This window comes from Hemitrygon akajei, chromosome 9, assembly GCF_048418815.1.
Source record: "Hemitrygon akajei chromosome 9, sHemAka1.3, whole genome shotgun sequence".
NCBI classification, from domain to species: Eukaryota; Metazoa; Chordata; class Chondrichthyes; order Myliobatiformes; family Dasyatidae; genus Hemitrygon; species Hemitrygon akajei.
The window spans coordinates 63,743,195-63,765,045 of record NC_133132.1 but is presented as its reverse complement, the minus strand read 5'-3'; the positions used below and the strand labels follow the sequence as shown (position 1 = coordinate 63,765,045).

Genomic DNA, 21,851 nt, shown 5'->3' with positions numbered 1-21,851 from the left:
CTCTCCAGTCCTGCCAAAAGGTCTCGGCCTGAAACGCCAACTCTGTTTTTTTCCATAGATGCTGAGTTCCTTCAGTATTTTGTGTGTGTTGCTCGGATTTCCAGCAACTGCAGATTTTCTCTTGTTCCCGTTTCTAAAGACTGTTGCTCAAATTTCTGGAACAATCTATCTGCTTAGCATTTTGTAGGTAGCAATTAGGGATGTTAGGGTAGATGTAGATGCACATAAAATAATTGGGGGGGGGGTGGAATTCCAAGGCAGGACATTTTTGCTGCCCTATTCTTAAAATTGGCCTTTCCTGATAGAAATTAATTTTTGTCCTGGAGGGCCAAGAGGGGGGACTGTTAGAGTGATTTTTGAGTTTAGCTCATTTACATCTAGCAAATTACTTCTCAGCCACCAATCTTCATATCTGAATGTAAATTGTAGATTTAATTTAAAATGAACAATAGGTTCCTAAAAGCCATGAATTACAGGGTAGACAAAATTCATTTCAGTGTCTGCAGCATGGGTGTGAATCAGGAGGTGTGAAACGGGTGTGAAAAGTTTCAAAGAAAACATTGTAATATGGAATCGTCCTTTGATGTTTAACACATAAAATATGTGTAGTCCTGGGCACAGGCAGATCTTTCAACCAAAAGTGTCTCCATATGATCCCTGTTGTATTTTGTCAAATAAGGAAGCTGCTTCATAGCTGCCACTGGTGACTTCATTCATGCAACAACAATGAAGGAAGGAGATTAGGGCCAACTTGTACCCATAAGAGTGAAAGGTAGGGATAGCAATCCAAAGCATCCTGGATGTTGTGGGAGGACGTGCTGAAGAAAGAAAAATGCAAGCATCCAGGGAGCTATAAACAGGAAAGGTTATTCAGGATTTATAAAGAGTAGGGAGATACACTGAACAGAACAGAGTAAAGGAGGCATGAAATGTTACTGATAAAGGAAAATTGCAGAGCACTTTATGTATATTAAGGGCAAGAGGGTAACCAAAGAAAATGAGTAGCACACCTTAGGGATCAAGGGGGATCCAAAGGACAGATACGAGGTCTTGAATGAATACTTCTCATCTGTGGTCACTAAGTCCCTCATTGTAGTTGAGAGGTAGGATGGGGGCAGGTGAAACTCTACAAAATGTTATTAAAACTGAGGAGATACAAGGTCACCACCCACCCCACTTATTCTCACTTCTCTCTCTCCCCTATTCGGAAGGAGAAACAGAAGCTTGAGAACAAGTATCACTAGACTCAAGGGCAATGTTATCCTGCTGTTAATCAAGTTCTTGAACAGACCTCCCATATGCTCCTGATTTCCCAATCTACTTTGATTTGGCCTCTGCTCCTTACAGTCTAACTGCACTCCACTTTATCTGTAACTGTAATACTTTATTCTGCAATCCGTCTATGTTTTTCCCGTACCACCTGGATGTACTGGTATGATGAAATGATCTGTATGGACAAAGTTTTCACGCATCTCCGTACACATCACAATAATAAACCAATTACCCAGAGCTGAAGCACAAAACATTACCTCTCTGGCCCAGGGCAAGTGCGTCTCATACTCAACCCCTTCCCTCAGTTCCCCCTGTGCAGACAGTTCTTAACACCACCTCCCCCCCAACACCTCTACTGCCCCTCCACCTGGATCTCACCCTCACCGATTGTCTGGCAGAAGACCTGGCTGGCGGGGAACCAGTCTCCGTGCTGACAGGTGACGTACTTGTAGTCGGTGGTGAGCGAGTATCCAGGGTCACAGTAGAACTCCAGCACGGTGCCATGAATGTACCGGTCACAGGGATAAGGGTGGCACAGGTAGTCTCCATGGGCTGGGATTGGGGGCAGAGGGCAAGCTGCAGACAAACACACAGGGCAAGTGAGACTGGCCCCTCAACTGGGATGAGACAGAATAGGGCGGGCCCAGATTAATGGGATGGGCTACGGTTTTGCGGGGGGGTATGGGGCAGGACAGCACTAAATACCCCTTGTTCGATTTTAAATGCATTGTCCCAAACCTCCTGTAATAAATTCAATCACAGTGCCCCGGTGATCTCCCCCACACGCAGTGCCCACCCACCTCCTCCACAGCATCATTTACCTCCCCCACCACCCCAACACTCACACAGCCCAACCAACTCCACCACTCATAGACCCTACCCCTCCCACAATCACACCCAACACTCACACAGCCCTACCAACTCCACCACTCATAGACCCTACCACTCCCACATTCACACCCAACACTCACACAGCACTACCAACTCCACCACATAGACCCTACCCCTCCCACAATCACACCCAACACTCACACAGCCCTACACCAACTCCACCACTCATAGATCCTACCCCTCCCACAATCACACCCAACACTCACATAGCCGTACCAACTCCACCACTCAAAGACCCTACCCCTCCCACAATAACACCCAACACTCACACAGCCCTACCAACTCCACCACTCATAGACCCTACCCCGACCATCACACCCAACACTCACACAGCCCTACCAACTCCACCACTCATAGACCCTACCCCTCCCACAATCACACCCAACACTCACACAGCCCTACCAACTCCACCACTCATAGACCCGACCCCTCCCACAATCACACTCAACACTTACACAGCCCTACCAACTCAATCACTCATAGACCCTACCCCTCCCACAATCACACTCAACACTCACACAGCCCTACCAACTCCACCACTCATAGACCCTACCCCTCCCACAATCACACCCAACACTCACACAGCCCTACCAACTCTACAACTCATAGACACTACCCCAACAATCACACCCAACACTCACACAGCCCTACCAACTCCACCACTCATAGACCCTACCCCAACAATCACACCCAACACTCACACAGCCCTACCAACTCCACCACTCATAGACCCTACCCCTCCCACAATCACACCCAACACTCACACAGCCCTACCAACTCCACCACTCATAGACCCTACTCCAACAATCACACCCAACACTCACACAGCCCTACCAACTCCACCACTCATAGACCCTACCCCAACAATCACACCCAACACTCACACAGCCCTACCAACTCCACTACTCATAGACCCTACCCCAACAATCACACCCAACACTCACACAGCCCTACCAACTCCACCACTCATAGACCCTACCCCTCCCACAATCACACCCAACACTCACACAGCCCTACCAACTCCACCACTCATAGACCCTACCCCAACAATCACACTCAACACTCACACAGCCCTACCAACTCCACCACTCACAGACCCTACCCCAACAATCACACCCAACACTCACACAGCCCTACCAACTCCACCACTCATAGACCCTACCACTCCCACAATCACAGCCAACACTCACACAGCCCTACCAACTTCACCACTTATAGACCCTACCCCAACAATCACACCCAACACTCACACAGCCCTACCAACTCCACCACTCATAGACCCTACCCCTCCCACAATCACACCCAACACTCACACAGCCCTACACCAACTCCACCACTCATAGACCCTACCCCAACAATCACACCCAACACTCACACAGCCCTACCAACTCCACCACTCATAGACCCTACCCCAACAATCACACCCAACACTCACACAGCCCTACCAACTCCACCACTCATAGACCCTACCCCTCCCACAATCACACCCAACACTCACACAGCCCTACACCAACTCCACCACTCATAGACCCTACCCCAACAATCACACCCAACACTCACACAGCCCTACCAACTCCACCACTCATAGACCCTACCCCTCCCACAATCACACCCAACACTCACACAGCCCTACCAACTCCACCACTCATAGACCCTACCCCTCCCACAATCACACCCAACACTCACACAGTCCTACACCAACTCCACCACATAGACCCTACCCCTCCCACAATCACACCCAACACTCACACAGCCCTACCAACTCCACTACTCATAGACCCTACCCCAACAATTACACTCAACACTCACACAGCCCTACCAACTCCACCACTCACAGACCCTACCCCAACAATCACACCCAACACTCACACAGCCCTACCAACTCCACCACTCATAGACCCTACCCCTCCCACAATCACACCCAACACTCACACAGCCCTACCAACTCCACCACTCATAGACCCTACCACTCCCACAATCACAGCCAACACTCACACAGCCCTACCAACTCCACCACTCATAGACCCTACCCCAAAATCACACCCAACACGCACACACTTCCCCCTCCCCAGTCATACCCAACTCCCCTTTCCCAAAGACCCACCCCACTTCCTCCCCTATAGTCATACACCCGTCACTCAGTTCTACCATAGCCCTCCTCCCACAGTCACACCCTCTGACCCTCCCCAACAGTCGCACCCACCTGATCCGGATTCTCCCACTACCCCTCTCCCAGAGCGACACTTACTGTGCCAAAAGACTCAAGCACCACCCTGTCCGTCATAATCACACCCACTGCCCCAAACCCCCAGTCATACCCACCTCACCCACAGACCCACCCACTGCACTCCACAGTCACATCCACATCTGACAATGACTCACCCACCATCATGTCCCCCTACAGTCATACACACTGCCCCCACAGATTCACCCACTGCCCTTCTCCCCCATAATCATATCCACAAAACCTTCCCCCACAGACTAACCCACCTTCTCCTCCCACTGTCGTACCCATCTTCCCCACAGACACACCACCTCCCCTATGGTCGCACCCACCGCCTCCCCATAACCCACAATCCCACCCACAGTTCAATCCACATACTCCTCCCCTATGGTCCCAATTACCTTCCCCTCCCAACAACTTCTTCCCCACAGTCCCTCCCATCTCTGGGTGCTGGAGTGCTCAGGAAGACTCTACAGATCACTCTACAGACTGGACCCACCTCTTGAGCAGAAGCTTGGAGCACCCTACCTTCAACATCCAGGCAGCTGGGTGGGCCAGCCGACCACAGCAGGTTGTAGGTACACTCTAGGAGCTCTGAGCCCGATAGTTTGTATCCTGGGAAACACTGATACCGCAAGACGGAGCCCACTGGGAAGGTAGTCAGGGAGTCCGAGACATTAATGTAACTGTGGGGGAACACTCGGGGACGCAGGCACCCTGTGCAAGTTCAGGGAGAGGAACAGAGAGGGGATGAGACAGAGATGGCAGGGGAGAGACTGGGAAGAGAAAGACAAGGGAAGAGACCCCAATCCCATTCCCACATATACACCTGGAATATTGAATCTCTGCCTCCACCAACCCCTCAGGCAGCAAGTTCCAAACCCAGCCACCCTCTGCATGAAACAATTCCCCAAAGATCCACTCTATACTACCTGCAGCTCTACCTCGTCTTGTCTTTGACACCTCCAGCTTGGGAAAAAGATTCTTACTACCTCTCCTTCATAATTTTGTTTACCTCTGTCAGGTTCCCCCTCAGCCTCTTCTGTTCCAAAAACAATAAACCTGGTCTCTTCTCATAAACAAAATAATCCATCCTGATCATAGAGTCACACGGCATGAAAACAGACCTTTCTACCCAACTCAGCCAAGCCAACAAAAAATGCTAGTCCATTTGTCTACATTTAGCCAATATCCCTCTAACTTCTCCCATTAACATACCTGTCCAAGTGTTGTTAATGTACCTACCTCAATCACTGCCTCTGCCAGCTCATTGCGCTGATCATCCATTGGGTAAAAAGTTGCCCCTCAGGTTTCCTATTAAACCCTTCCCTCTTATCCCAAACCTAGGCCCTCTAGTTCTTAATTTCCTAACCTTGAGAAAAAGACTGTGCACTTGCAAAGGCAAATCTCCTCTGCACCCTCTCCAAAGCAACTACATCCTTCCTACATCACCCCATCTGTGGCCTGACTAAAGATGTAACATGAAATCCCAGCCCTTACAGACCACGTAAGACACGTACTGGTAGCCATCAATGCAGAAACCAGAAATTGTGTCTCATTACCTGAAGGCATACAGACCTTGGCAGCTGGGCAGATTATCCCACATCCCATCTTCCGGGCACACTGCTACCATGATGTCCATGTCAGGATAGCGAATCTGGAAGCCCTGGTGGCAGCTAATGATCAGACGGTCGCCAGGACGGTAGGTGATGTTGTACACATCAGCATCCTCAATATACGGCAGGGGGCACGTGGTCCCTTGGAGTGAAGAGGCAGAAGATAAGGAGAGACATCTATCATATGATGTGCCTTACCCAGCCTGCCTCCTGCTCTCTCACTGAGCAAGAACTGGGACCTAATCATTCCCTCAGCTAGCAACATAGGCATGGCCAGGGGAGGACACTATGTTGGGGACTGTGGTTGATCAGTGTCCTTGAGGATCAGGGAAGGAGAGGCTCAGTGGCACAGTATATAATGCAGATGCCTCAGAGATACTGCAATTCAGGTTCAATTCTGATGTCCATGCTGTCTCTGTGAAGTTTGCACTTCCTCCCTGTAACCATGTGGGCTTACTGCCATAATTTTTCTCCTCTCACTCTTTCATTTTCCACTCCCCATTCTGGTATCTTCTCACCTGCCCATTACTTCTCTCTGGTTCCCCTCCTCCTTCCCTTTCTTCTATGATTCACCATCCTCTCCTAGTAGATTAAATTCTTCTTCAGCCCTTTTCCCTGTTTCACCCACCCCTCTCAAGTTTCTTTCTTCATCCCCATTCCTCCACCCAAGTTCCCCCTCATCTGGTCTCACCTATCACATTGCAGCTGGCAGTCCTTCCCCTCCCCTGCCTTCCAATTCTGGATTCTGTCCCTTCCTTTCCAGTCCTGATAAAGGGTCTCAGCCAAAATTGTCGACTGTTTATTGCCCCTCCATTAGACTTTGCTTGACTTGCTGATTCCTCCAACATTTTGTGTGCACTTGCTGTCTGTTTGGAGTTTGCATGCATTCCCTGTGACAGGGTACATTTCCCCCAGGTTCTCCTGTTACCACCCACATTCCACAAACAGTCTGGGAGCTTAATCGACTGCTGCAAATTGGCCCTAGGGTGTTGATGAGTGGGAGAATCTGGGGGAGTTGATAGGTGTATGTGGCAAATAGATAAAAAGGAAATGGGGTGGAATGGGATTAATGCGACTACTCAGATAGTATGTCAGTCTAAATGGACTGAATGGCCTCCTATATCATAAGAATTAATAAATGATATGATATATAATATTGCCCTTTCACTCTTGTTTGACCACTGGTTTAATTATTCCACAGTGTGCTACTTGACACAAGCTCATCCATCATCAGAGATGATCACATTCCCCAAACCAGCACAACATCACCACTTAACAAAGGGCACATGGACAAGATATCCAGCCCTCAGGTGTGTAAATAATCATGCACACAGCGAGAGTGGAAAATCTGTTCTGGCAAATTTTCTTTCTGATGAAACAGAGGCCATTGGTGATGACAGCAACTCACTCTAGTGATCAGACCTGCTTTAACGAAAGATTCCAAAAGGGTTATCATTGTGTTTAATGCCAATGTACCCAGCCACCTGAAAGAGATCAATAAGTTCAGCACCAAATTTACATGACACTCAACACTGCTCACCACTAACCAAACTCAGCAACTGGTAGAAGCTGGCCAAACCTGGCCCAGCAACTAAACAAGACGAGTTTGATCTTTTCAAACCTACAAGAAGATCTAGAACAAGCCCAAACAGCTTTCTGTCAGTACAGTATTGTTGTCAGTTCTTTGTCTGAAAGGATAGACAAAGAAGAGGTGTCAATCATCATTTGATCAAGTCAAGTCACTTTTATTGTCATTTCAACCATAACTGCTGGTACAGTGCATAGTAAAAATGAGACAACGTTTTTCAGGACCATTGTTTACATGACACAGTACAAAAAACTAAACTGAACTACGTAATAAAAAAAAACACAGAGAAAGCTACACTAGACTACAGACCTACCCAGGACTGCATAAAGTGCACAAAAACAGTGCAGGCATTACAATAAATAATAAACAGGACAGTAGGGCAAGGTGTCAGTCCAGGCTCTGGGTATTGAGGAGTCTGATAGCTTGGGGGAAGAAACTGTTACATAGTCTGATTGTGAGAGCCCGAATGCTTCGGAGCCTTTTCCCAGATGGCAGGAGAGAGAAGAGATTGTATGAGGGGTGCATGGGGTCCTTCATAATGCTGTTTCCTTTGCAGATGCAGCGTGTAGTGTAAATGTCCGTGATGGCAGGAAGAGAGACCCCGATGATCTTCTCAGCTGTCCTCACTATCCACTGCAGGGTCTTGTGATCCGAGATGGTGCAATTTCTGAACCGGTAGTGATGCAGCTGCTCAGGATGCTCTCAATACAACCCCTGTAGAATGTGATGAGGATGGCGGGTGGGAGATGGATTTTCCTCAGCCTTCGCAAAAAGTAGAGATGCTGCTGGGCTTTCTTTGCTATGGAGCTGGTGTTGAGGGACCAGGTGAGATTCTCTGTCAGGTGAACACCAAGAAATTTGGTGCTCTTTACGATCTCTACCGAGGAGCCGTCGATGTTCAGTGAGGAGTGGTCGCTCCGTGCCCTCCTGAAGTCAACAACCATCTCTTTTGTTTTGTTCACATTAAGAGACAGATTGTTGGCTCTGCACCAGTCCATTAGCTGTTGCACCTCCTCTCTGTAAGCTGACTTGTCGTTCTTGCTGATGAGACCCACCACGGTCGTGTCATTGGCGAACTTGATGATATGGTTCGAGCTGTGTGCTGCCGCACAGTCGTGGGTCAGCAGAGTGAACAGCAGCGGACTGAGCACACAGCCCTGGGGAGCCCCCATGCTCAGTGTGATGGTGTTGGAGATGCTGCTCCCGATCCGGACTGACTGAGGTCTCCCAGTCAGGAAGTCTAGGATCCAGTTGCAGAGGAAGGCATTCAGGCCCAGTAGGCTCAGCTTTCCAATCAGTTTCTGAGGGATGATTGTGTTGAATGCTGAACTGAAGTCTATGAACAGCATCCGAACATATGTGTCTTTTTTGTCCAGGTGGGTTAGGGCCAGGTGGAGGGTGATGGCAATGACGTCGTCTGTTGAGCGGTTGGGACGGTATGCAAACAGCAGGGGGTCCAGTGAGGGGAGCAGCAGGGTCTTGATATACCTCATGACGAGCCTCTCGAAACACTTCATGATGATGGATGTGAGTGCAACGGGACGGTAGTCATTGACGCAGGACACTGAAGACTTCTTCGGCACGGGGACAATGGTGGCGGCCTTGAAGCACATTGGAATGGTGGCGCTGCTCAGGGAGATGTTGAAGATGTCGGTGAGAACATCTGCTAACTGCTCTGCACATCCTCTGAGCACTCTACCGGGGATGTTGTCTGGTCCAGCAGCCTTCCGTGGGTTGACCCTGCACAGGGTTCTTCTCACATCGGCCACGGTGAGACACAGCACCTGGTCATTTGTAGGAGGGGTGGACTTCCTCACTGCCACGTCATTTTCCGCCTCAAACCGGGCGTAGAAATTATTCAACGCATTTGGGAGGGAGGCATCACCTGCACAGTCAGGTGATGTTGTCTTGTAATTGGTGATGTCCTGGATGCCCTTCCACATGCGCCACGTGTCGCCGCTGTCCTGGAAGTGACCGTGGGATTAGCTGGGCGTGTGCACACTTTGCCCCTCTAATGGCTCAGGACAGTTCGGCCCTCGCTGTTGTTAGAGCTGCCTTGTCGCCTGCTCTGAAGGCAGAGTCGCGCGTCCTCAGCAGCGCACGCACCTCCGCTAACTGCTGAGGGATTTTTAAATAGTTCCAGGATGGAGCAACTTCACTCAAAAGTCCAAAATTGCTCTTGGTGGCCTATTTCTAGCTTTCTCCTGTTCTACCTCTTCACACTTGCCTCCAGAGTGCAGGCGGTTTGTCAGACTTGTGTGCAGTCACAACTGCATGCACTCCGATGCTTTTGACTGTGGCTATTCTAAAAGAGTAACAAAGTTGGTTCCAAATATTGTTTGTGCTTTACCATGATATCAAAGCATCAAATTGGAGATGCAAGGAATATTTTTATATTCATCTTTATGTGCTTTACCTTCAAAGTGGGGAGATGGTAAATAGATTCATGGCAGCACAGTATTTATTACTGAATAGTTATCCGTGCCCTCTGCCAAATGTCTTAAAATAAAGAATGTGTGTTTAGTTTTTCAAATCTAGGGTGCCACAGCAGCACAGCGGTTAGCGTGATGCTACTACAGCAGCATTCCGGCACTTGGTGTTCAGTTCCTGCACGGTTCTATAAATAGTCTCTGTGAAGACATGGGTTTTCCCCAGATGCTCCAATTACCTCCCAGAGTCCAAAGGCATGCCAGGTAGGTTAATTGGACATTGTAAATTGTCCTTGATTAGGTTAGAGTTAAATCAGGGTTGTGGGATTACTGGGGTGGGATGGCTCAAAAGGCTGCAAGGGCCTACTTTGCTTTGTATTGCTAAGTTAAAAATAAATAAATGCACAGGTATTTCCTTGACGGGACTGACCATGCGATATAACAGGAGGTCCTGTTAAGCCCTTAACTTCGCAGAGAATACCAGAGCTTGTCAATTCCACCATTAAGGATGCAGCACATCAAAAGCCAAAATTGCTAGTCTTGCCAAGACAAAACTTACAATCTGGAACTTTCTAGCTGTAAAATTTTGTTAAGTAAATGTTCACTAACATGCAGAATCCTATACAATTCTTTCATTTTTAATTTCATGCTTTCTTACTAACATTGGAAAATGTTATTCAGCCTGGTGTACACCTGCCCTCACCACAATCCCATGCGTCCCACTCCCCTCTTATCACCCCTCATTCCCATCAGCCCACCATTCTCCTGCAACCACCCTCAATTTGAGGCAATTTCCACCAATCCACACGTCTACAGGAATACACCAGACCACCCGGGGAACATGCCAACTCCACACAGCACCAGAAGTTGGGCTTGAACTGGGTCTCTGGAGCTCTGAGGCAATGCTCTGTTCATGAGAACAACTGGAGCAGCTGGTTTTTCATTGTGCCTGTACCTCACCATACTTGTTTACATGACAACAATAAACTGGACTTTGACTTGCTGATTGAAATATCCCTTACTTGCCTAATCAATTCTGTAAAAAAACAGGTATACACACTTGCACAGACTTATGATAGATCCACAGGCACACATGGATATGTACAGAGGCAGATGTTCACACAAGGACACATTTGCAGAAACAATTACACACTCACACTTTGCTGCACGAGTGGCTGAGCTGATTCCTCTACCTCTGGACTTACATTCGGGGAGACACTGCGGTATGGAGCTGGGCTCCCACATCAGGGTTCCATCCTCCTGCTGTTCACACTCTGCCTTTGATGGACCTCTTAGCTTGTACCCATGCTGGCAGTGGAAGCTGACCACAGCGCCCTCGTGGAAAATGGTGTGGGAGGATGGGACTCTCTCCCCGTGGTCTGGAGGACTGGGGTCAGGGCAGGTCTCCACAGCACCGACCTCTGCAATGACAGGCACACATCTCAGAATTGTACATGTCACCTGTGGGCGCACGCACACAACAGGTCCACGGGCAAATCATTTTCACACTTGGAGCTGCTCATTCACCCTGTGGTGACATCTAGTGAAACATGCTTGAATGGGCACACTGAACCTAACCAGCTTAAACCAACGGATAACCAATTGCTCTCAGGAAATGGACCTGGAAACGTGAGTGAACAAGCACGGTTTACATTCCTCTAATTAATCTGGTGAAATGTAATCCTCCCGATTTCCCCTCTCCCATACTCACAGCCCCCCTTCATCCTTCTTCCTCCATTTCCCACTCCCCATCACTCATCCTTTTCTTCTCCCTATCCTCTCCTCCCAAACTCCCCTCCATCTCCCCGTCTTCCCCTTCCCCTTCCTTCAGCTCCTATCCCTCACTCTTTTCTCCCTCTCCACTGGCCACTGTAAATTGCTGTTAGTGAGTTAGAAAGCAGTAAAATCTGGGAGCGTATGGGTATATGAGGAGAATAAAATGGGATTAACATAAGATTTGTGTAAACAGGCAGTTTACACAGACTTGGTGGGCCAAAATGCCTGTTTCTGTGCTGCTGGCGTGCAGGACATTAATTACTTGGTCACAAGTTACAGCCAAGCATTTTATTACTAAGTATATTCAAGATCCTCAAAGACATTCTAAGCAGTAGATAAAGCAGAGAATAGTGCACACAGCCCAATATATCATGAGCACATCTCCCCACCATTCGTAGTGTCTACATGATGTGCTACCTCAAGAAAGCAGCATCTTCCATCAAAGAAGCCCACAATTCCCAACCGTTCCCTCCTAAAGTCCCACCCCACAATTCCCAACCGTTCCTTCCTAAAGTCCCACTCCACAATTCCCAACCGTTCCTTCCTAAAGTCCCACCCCACAATTCCCAACCATTCCTTCCTAAAGTCCAATCCCACAATTCCCTACCGTTCCTTCCTAAAGTCCCACCCCACCAGCTTCAGGAACACCTACTTCCCTTCAACCATTCAGTTCTTCAACCAACCAGCAAAACTCTAATCATTACCTCCACACAGCAACACTTTACACTACAATGGGCTTTGTTTTATTGTTCTAATCCTGTTATTTCTTGGATACTGGGAATAATTGTTTTTAAATTTATGTTTTTTTTCTTGTGGAGCCTGATTGAGATACATATAGAAAATTATGAGAGGCAAAGGGAGGATAAGAAATGTCTGTGATCACATCTCCTTATTCCTTTTTTTTGCATTTTTTTATTTTTGTAATTTATAGTGTTACGTTCCCCAGTAACCGGGTAATTTACCTGCAAAGATAGATGGGTCCGCTGAGCCTGGTGCTACTATTTTCAAACGTTTTTATTTATAAAGGGGCACAAACGTATGGTTAATACAAAACATTCAGATCATATACGTCGTCACAACTCAATCTAAAGCACAGGTATAGTAATAATCAATCAGAAATAAGCTCTATCGTTGTCTAGGGGTAATGTAGATATATATCGTTTGCTGGATATCTAAAAGTCTTTTAGATCACTGCAGTTCCACCAGCCGCCGTCGGTTGTGGTGTCGCGTTGGTGCACTTTTGTTAGAAAGAGAGAGAGAGAGAGAGATGTCATTAAACAGCTTCACCTGCCCAGGTCCCTACGAAGCACCGCCGTGGAATCAGAAGAGCAGGCTTCCCGGTTGTTAGTTAAAAGCAATTGTCCGTGATTCCAGCCACAGACTCCCGATCCGGAATCTAACGCACGTGGCTTCCTTCAGAATGGCGTCCCGCTCCGACGGGAAGCACTATCGTGTCTTCTTCGTGTGTCTCCTTGGTGCGTCTGAGGCCCCGCCTCGGCAGCCCACCTTTTATCTGGACTGGCAGGGTTGTAGATGTCAATCAAGGTAGGGTGAGGCCATCCCCACACCACATTGCCCGAGGGTGTCCATGTCCCTGATATCTGGCACGTACTAGAGAGTTGCAATTCACACAGGTGCCTCTAAGAACAATGGTCAACTCCGTGGCATTGTCTCTCATTTCCTGGGTCCAAGACCTGAATTAATAGCGATCTTGCGATTCTCTTGAAGGAGGGGGCTGAGGTAATGACAATAGTAATTGTACATCTTTGCTCTGCACTGTTACTGCAATACAACACATTCTATGGCATATACATTCAATGATATTAAGTCTGATTCTAATATGGACTACTTTTCCAGGCACAGGCTGTCCAGAGATATACGAGGAGGTGGCTTTCACTTTACAAGGGGCCAGATATAGACCTGGAATGTGGGAACTTCAGAAACATGTTTATTGTGGAAAAGAGACTTTTCCCTAAGGAACAAGCTGAGGGATACTTAGAGCAGTTAGCTCACAACTCTACCGGACAACAAATATGAAAAATCATTCAATGTTTCCACAGTTTCTTCCCAAATATGTTCAGTACTCCATTGAGCAGCAAAAATAAGGGTTTATACACAGAATTACCAATAACTGGAAGAACTGCAGATTAGAATATTGCTGCCAAGTGGACGTGTACATAGTAATACTCTTGGGGAAATTAAGTTGCATTAACTCTAGCTTGCAGAGATTTTGCATGTCACCAAGTATTCTAAGATACTTCTAAAGATGCACTGCAGACTATCACGGCCTGGCACAGCAATTTCAATGCACAGGAATGAAAGAAGCACAGCCCCCCTCCACCACCACTGGAAGTATCTACAGGAGGCACTACCTCAAAAAAGTGGCAGCTGTCATCAAGGACTCCTACCACCTGGGTCATTCCTTCTTCTCACTGCTACTGTCAGGCAGGAGATACCTGATGTCCTGCACCATAACATTTAGGAACAGCTTCTTTCTTAAACTATCAAGTTCTTGAACCTACCTGAAAAAGCCCTGTCTATACCTCAGCAACAGGACACTACAGACTACCTTTTGCACTATCCTAACTTATCTATGATAGTGTTTTGCATTAAAATATGTAATATTTTTTCTTTACTGTTTTATATAATTTATGTATAATTTATATTGTGTGGTGTCTGTACCTATGTGCTCGCGATGCTACTGTAAGTTCTCCATTGTTTCTGTAGCTTACTGCACTTGTGCTTGACTTCTGTCAAAGCTCACTGTTCCAGTCTTTCCAGTGTAGTGGTGGTGGGCTGGTCCGTACCCTGGGACTATCCTGGTTCAATCTGTGACTGTGATCCTCCTGCTCTTCTCCATCCTCTGTCTGCCCTTCAGCACCACTGGTCACAAATACCAAACGCCTGCCTTTCCGTCAGCCAGCTTCCCAAAATGCCGTCATATAGCTTCCCCTTCTGTTTCATTAGTATCAGTATTTTAGGATCTGGGGTTTTAGGTTGAGGCCCATTTCAAAGGGGATTTGACAGGCAACCCCACAGAATGGGTCTGGAGTCTTGTATAGTCCACAACAATAAGGATAGAAGATTTCCTTCGCGGGAGAACCTGAGTAAACCCAGTATGTCAACACAGCAGTTTTGGGTTCATCAAGACTGGTTTGTGCATGTTCCCTTTTTAAATAGATCAATTTAAATCCCAGCTCAGCACTTGAACTCAGACCCAGAGAGTTATTGACGCTATTGCCTCAGGAGATCTTCCATCCCCAGCTTCAATTCTTACACTGTCTCAGTCCCAAATATCTCACTTATATCTGCAGCCCAAAATCCACAAGCAGGACTACCATGGCATTCACATTGTTTCAGCTGGTTCTTGCCCCACTGAACTTATTCCTTTCTACCTTAACTCTACCCTTTCTCCTGCTGTCCAGCTCCTTCCCACTTCCAATACCCGCTGCCATTTTGACTGTTTACAATTCACTGATCACTTTAGTATTATTGCAAATGAAGATATAACTTTAGATACTCCTAACCTACAGGTTTTAGTTTTTACCTCTCTTTTAGCAAGGAGAACAATCTTGCTTAAATGGAAGGCGTCTACCCCTCCTACACATCTTCAATGGCTATGTGATATTATGTCTTATTTAAATTTAGAGAAGATCTGCTGCTCAGTCTTAAATTCGAAACAATCTTTTTATGATATCTGGGGACCTTTCCTAAATTACTCTTCCAATTTATAAAGTTTAACAGTGCACAGACTTTTATGTTTATTTCTATCTTCTCTTCTTAAGCGAATATGTTTTTTTACTAATTATCCATTATCATCCATCAGCTTTTTCCTTTGGTAGTTGGTAGGGGGTTGACTTTTTTTATATATAAAAAAATTATTTTATGATGTATGACCTATCTTTAAATTTTTGATTTCAGAGTGGTATACCTTTATGTGATATACTATAACATTTTGATCAACTTTATTACAATATATGAATATACGCAATTTATATTGAGATGTATCTATGTGTTGCACTCTGTAAATCTTGTTTTTTCTTCTGAGTAAAAACACTGTAAAAAGAAAGACAATTCACTGATCACAACAGAATCATCTTTACCATGGATGTATAATCTCTGTCCCACATCCGGAGTATCTGAGGGCAGTCCACCTCATCCCGGCACAGAAGCCCAACCAGTTCACCTAAACCACTGCAATCATTCACCTTTGTTATCACACTTAACTTCTCCTTCCCTCCACTCACTTTCTCCAGATGTAAGGTATAAATACAGGCACTGGTGTGAGCCCAAGCTTTGCTGTCCTTTTGTGGGATTTGTGGAACAGTGTTTGTTCCAGTCCTGCCCAGACCCACTCAACACAGCTCTTCTTACAGCACATCAATGACTTCATTGGTGCTGCCACCTGTATTCATGCAGAACTCAGCAGTTCATTACTTTTGCTGCTAATTTTCACCCTGACTTGACCTTCATGGTCAATCTCTGACTCTGCCCTTCCTTTTCTGCATCTTTCTGCATCCATCTCAGGAAACAGGTCAGCTATTAGCACCCATTTTAACAATCATCTCCACTACTCTTCGTCCACCTTGCCTCCTGTAACAACTGTTCCATTCTCCCAGCTCCTCAATCTCTATTATATTTGCTCTGATAATGAGACTTCCTATACATCATCTCTGAAATGTCTTCTTACTTCCTGAACCATGACTTCCCTTCCACTATTGTTTACAAAGCCCTCGATTACATCTCCCACCCCCTCTCCTCTAGGGCAGAACAAATACAGGATACCCCCAGTCCTTACTTTGCACCCCACCAGTTTCCATATTGAACTAGGCATTCTCTGCAAAGTTGTTCACACAAGGGATGCCACCACCAGACATGTTTCCTTCTCCTCCTCTTTCAGCATTTTACAGGGACCATAACTCCTGGTCCACTTTTCCATCCCTACCAACCATCCTTCTTCTTATGGCACTTTCTGTGCAACTGCAGGCGTTATAACACTTGTCATAGTACTGCATGGAAAAAAGCACTTTGGCCTAATTAATCCATGCTGAAACCATTTAAACTGCCTACTCCCATCGACCTGCACCTGGACCATAGCCCTCCATATCCCTATTATCCATGTACCTAACCAAACTTCTATTAAACGTTGAAATTCAGCTTGCATGCACCATTTGTGCTGGCAGCTCATTCCACACTCTAACAACCCTCTGAAGAGGTTTCCCCTTATGTTCCCTTTAAACTTCTCACCTTTCACCCTTAACCTATGACTTCTGGTTGTAGTCCCACCCAACTTCAATGGAAAAAGCCTGATTGCATTTACACTATCTACACCCTCATAATTTTGTATACCTCTATCAAATCTCCTCTCAGTCTTCTATGTTCCAAAGAATACAGTCCTAAGCTATTCAATCTTTCCTTATAAACTCAAGTCTTCAAGAACCGGCAAAATCCTTGTAAATTTTCTCTGTATGCATTCAAACTTGTTTACATCTTTCCTGTAGGTAGGTGGTGACCAAAACTGCACACAGTACTTCAAATTAGGCCTCATCAACATCTTATACAACTTCAACATCTCCTGTAGTCAATGTGCCAAAAGCTTTCTATGTGACCCTATCTACCTATGAAGCCACTTTCAACAAATTATGGACCTGTATTCCCAGATCCCTTTGTTCTCCCACACTCCTCAATGCCCTGCCGTTCACTGTGTAAGACCTACCCTGGTTGGTCCTACCAAAGTGCAAAACTTTTCACTTGTCTGCATTAAATTCCATCTGCCATTTTTCAGCCCATTTTTCCAGTTAATGTAGATCCCTCTGCAAGCCATGATAGCCTTCCTCACTGTCCACTACACCCCCAGTCTTGGTGTCATCTGCACAGTTGTTGACTCAGTTTACCATATTATCATCCAGATCATTGATATAGATGAGAAACAACAAAGGACTCAGTACTGATCTCTGTGGTACACCAGTAGTCACAGGCCTCCAGTCAGAGAGGTAACCCACTACTACCACTCTCTGGCTTCTTCCACAAAGCCAATGTCTAATCCAATTTACTACCTCATCCTGAATGCCGAGCAACTGAACCTTCTGGACCAGCTTCCTATGTGGAAACTTGTCAAATGCTTTACTAAAGTCCACTGCTTTGCCTTCATCCACTTTCCAGGTAACTTCCTTGAAAAATTCTATATGATTGGTTTGACATAACCTGCCACTCACAAAGCCATGCTGACCATCTTTAAATCAGTCCATGTCTACCCAAATATTAATATATCAGTCCCTTAGAATATCTTCCAATAATTTTTCCTCAACTTGCGTCAGACTCATCGGCCTAAAATTTCCTGGCTTATAGTTAAAGCCTTTTTGAAACAACAGAACTATATTGGTTATCCTCCAACACTCTGGTATCTATCCTGTCACTAAGGATGTTTTAAATATCTCTGCTAGGGCCCTGAAATTTCTGCACTTGCTTCCCATGGGGTCTGAGGAAAAGACCTCAAGACAGCAAACACCTCCTCCTCTGTACAGGAAACATGAAGTTGATGCTGCTTTCCCTCACTTCTATAGACTCTGTATCCTTCTCCCAAGAAAATACAGATGCAAAGAATTAATTTAAGATCTCCCCCATCTGTTTTGGCTCCAAACATGGATTACCATTCTGGTCTTCCAGAGGACCAGTTTTGTCCCTTGCAATCCTTCTGCTCTTAACATATCTGTATACAACCTCAGGATTCTCCTTTACCTTGTCTGCTAGGGCAACTTCATGCCTTCTTTTAGCCCTGATTTCTTTCTTAAGTGTTCTCTTGCATTTCTTATACTCCATAAGCACCTCATTTGTTCCTACTTGTCTATACCTGTTATGCAATTCATTCTTTCTCTTAACCAGGCCTCAATATCTCCTGAAAACTAAGGCTCCCTACATATGTTATCTTTACCTTTTATTCTGACAGGCACATACAAGCTTTGTACTCTCAAAACTTCACTTTTGAAGGCCTCCCACTTTCCAAGTGCACCTTTGCCAGAAAACAGCCTCTTCCAATCCACACTTGCCAAATAATTTCTGATACCATCAAAATTGACCTCTTCCAATTTAGAATCTCAACCCGAGGACCAGACCTATATTTTTGCTTATTTACTTTGAAACTAATGGCATTGTGGTCACTGGATGCAAAGTGTTCTCTTACACAACTTTCTGTCACCTGCCTTGCCTCATTCCCATTGCATGCTCTCTTGTTGGGGCTTCTACATACTGATGAAGGAATCTTTCCTGAACACATTTGACAAACTCTATTCCATCTAGTCCTTTTGCAGTATGGGATACACAGTCAATACGTAGAAAGTTAAAATCACCTACTATAAGAACCTTATGTTTCTTTCAACAGTCTACAACCTCTTTACAAATTTGTTCTTCTAATTCCCTTGGACTGTTGTGTAGTTCATAATATAGCCCCATTACCATGGTCATACCTTTATTATTTCCTCAGATCCACCCATAATGCCTCACTAATTGAGTTCTCCAGCCTATCCTGATAGAGCACTGATGTGATATTTTCCCCGACTAGTAACACCACCCATCCTCCTTTAATCCATCCCACTCTGTCACGTCAAAAAACTACAGAACCTCAGAATATTGAGCTGCCAGTCCTGCCCCTTCTGCAACCAAGTCTCACTGATTGGCTACAATATCATAATTCCAGGTGTTGGTCCATGCCCTGAGTTCATCCACCTTTCCTACAATACTTGCTGCATTGTAACATATGCAGCTCAGGACACTCGTCGCACCATGCTCAACCTTTTGATTCCTGACTTTGTCTGAGGTCTTACCAACATCTGCCTCTACAACCTCTCCACTAACTGCTCTGCCACTCTGGTTCTCATCCCCCTGCAACTCTAGTTTAATTCTTGTCCTTTCATCCAGCTCTCCTCACCATTGAAGGAACTACAAACTACCTGCAGGTGAAGCAGTAATCCTCTTGCACCTCTTCCAATCTAGTGAATGATATACAATGTTGTCTCCTCTACGCGGGAGAAAACAAACACAGATTAGATGATCACTTTGTGGAACACCCACATTCAATCTGCAGGGGATCCTGAACTTTCTGCTACCTGTCACCTTAATTTCCCATCCTAATCCCACTCCGAACTATTGGACAGTGACCTTCTGTACTGTCACAGCGAGGCCCAGTGCAAGCTTGCAGACCTTCTATCTTCTGCCCCATTGAGTTCTACAACTTCAGGTAATGATTTCTCAGTCTGAAGTGCTTCTTTTCCCCCTCTCCCTCTGGAGGACATGCCAAACCTGACCTGGATATGCCTTCCGGCTCTGCATTTTCCAATTGCCACATTCTTCTGTATATGTTCACTGTCTCTAACCGTTCCTATTAACTCACTGATCAGACAACCGTGTTTACAGATATTTCTGTGATCACCCCAATTTTACCCTATCATGGACACCCCCTTTTCAGTTCTGAGGCAGGGTCTCTGACCCCAAAACGCTGACTGTTTCATTTCCCACAGATGTGGCCTGATACACTGAGTGTTTCCAGTGTTTTCTGCTCTGAGCTCTGTCACAGGAAGAAATCACTGGGTGGATACACTCAAAGCTCAGCTTGAGAAATGCAGCGAGGTTCCCTGCCCTATGACCACCCAAAGTGGAGAAGGAACAGGTGTCAAGAACTTTGAATACAGATGTCTTGGGTAAGTGGTAGAAGGAACACACCACTTCACAAAGCATCAGGGCCCACCACCCAGTTACACACCTCCTGCCCCATCTGTGGAAGAGTCTGCAGTTCGCACATCAGCCTTGTGAGATTTTTCTCAGAACCCACACAGCCGCTGTGGAAATTACTTTTGGCCCTCAGAAGATGGCAGCAGTCAACTTAGGGCAAGACTCACTCTCATTAAAATAATCAATTATCCATAAATATTTATATCATTTAAATATATACATCTGTATTATAATATATTGTAGGACATTGGAACAGATTTTAAAACAATATTTTAACCAGTAAAAATGTATATTCATGCGTTGTGCATAACTTCTTGAAGCACATTTGCGCTAAAACATTACGAATATTTTCGGACTCGGTCCATTCCTGGATGGGAACTTACCGAACATCTGATCCGCAGTGCACACACAAAGCAGGACATCAGCGCAGAGCATTAAAGCTGCTACTGGAAGATGCTGGTGAGTCCCAGCTGAAAGTAGGCTGCTATAAATTGCCCCATAATACATCTCTCGGCAGCAACAACCTGCGAACGAATAATTAAATATATAACAGCACGGTAGACAACCTCGCCCGGACAAAAATCGGAAGCTTAAGTGCTGAAAGCGCTGATATTTTTCTCTTTGCAAACCCGTGCTGCTCTTAATAATTAATTCCTGTATACGAAAAGGCGTTTTTGCATTACAGGATTATCAAGTACATAATTATAATGATCATGCACCTGCAAACAAAACACAATGCAGCAAAATCATTATTTTAGGGCGTTTTGTGTGTGTGCGTTGGGGGGATGGGGAAGTAATTACAGTTTCTTCATCGCATGTACTTTCTTTCATCCTCATACCTGCCTGGCCCTGGGTTGTAGGCGAAAGAGTGGGCGGTGCAAACTGGCTCTCGCGTTTTGATTGACAGGCGAGCTCATGAGCCGCTCTTGTCATTGATCTGTTGTCTCAGATTCTGTCCCCACAGACGCTGCCTGACCTAATATCCCTAGCATTTGCTGTTGTCACTACAGGATTTATCATTCATTGCTCCTCCATGGGCTCCGCCTCCGCAGTTTGACTGACGGCTCGTCCAGAAGCTCCGCCTCCGTCTTTCACCGACATCTTTTTCACAGACCCTGCACCAACTCTTTGACTGGCAGTTCACACACAGGCTCCGCCCACACAGTTCAATGGATAGCTCAGTGCTAACACCAACTTCTCCGATTGATCCGCAATACTCCATGGATTCCGTATTCAGCTTTTGACTGACAGCACCCAATTAACTCCGCCCTCAAATTTTGATTGCAAGCGTTCTCCTATTTATTGACCAGAGCTCTGCCTTCAACACTATC

General features: G+C 46.0%; 1 protein-coding gene across 1 annotated transcript in view; it reads right to left on the bottom strand.

Moving 5' to 3' along the window:
* Positions 1-21,478, bottom strand: part of susd4 (sushi domain containing 4) — a 70,865-nt gene extending 49,387 nt beyond the window's left edge. Inside the window, exons 1-6 of the mRNA XM_073056138.1 lie at positions 21,360-21,478; positions 20,904-21,044; positions 11,226-11,441; positions 5,966-6,145; positions 4,916-5,104; positions 1,657-1,848 (exon numbers count right to left, since the gene is read on the bottom strand). Of these exons, the coding sequence (XP_072912239.1) occupies positions 1,657-1,848; positions 4,916-5,104; positions 5,966-6,145; positions 11,226-11,441; positions 20,904-21,044; positions 21,360-21,453 (1,012 nt within the window). The 5' untranslated portion in view covers positions 21,454-21,478. The remainder of the gene's footprint in view (positions 1-1,656; positions 1,849-4,915; positions 5,105-5,965; positions 6,146-11,225; positions 11,442-20,903; positions 21,045-21,359) is intronic.
* Positions 21,479-21,851: the final 373 nt, after the last annotated feature.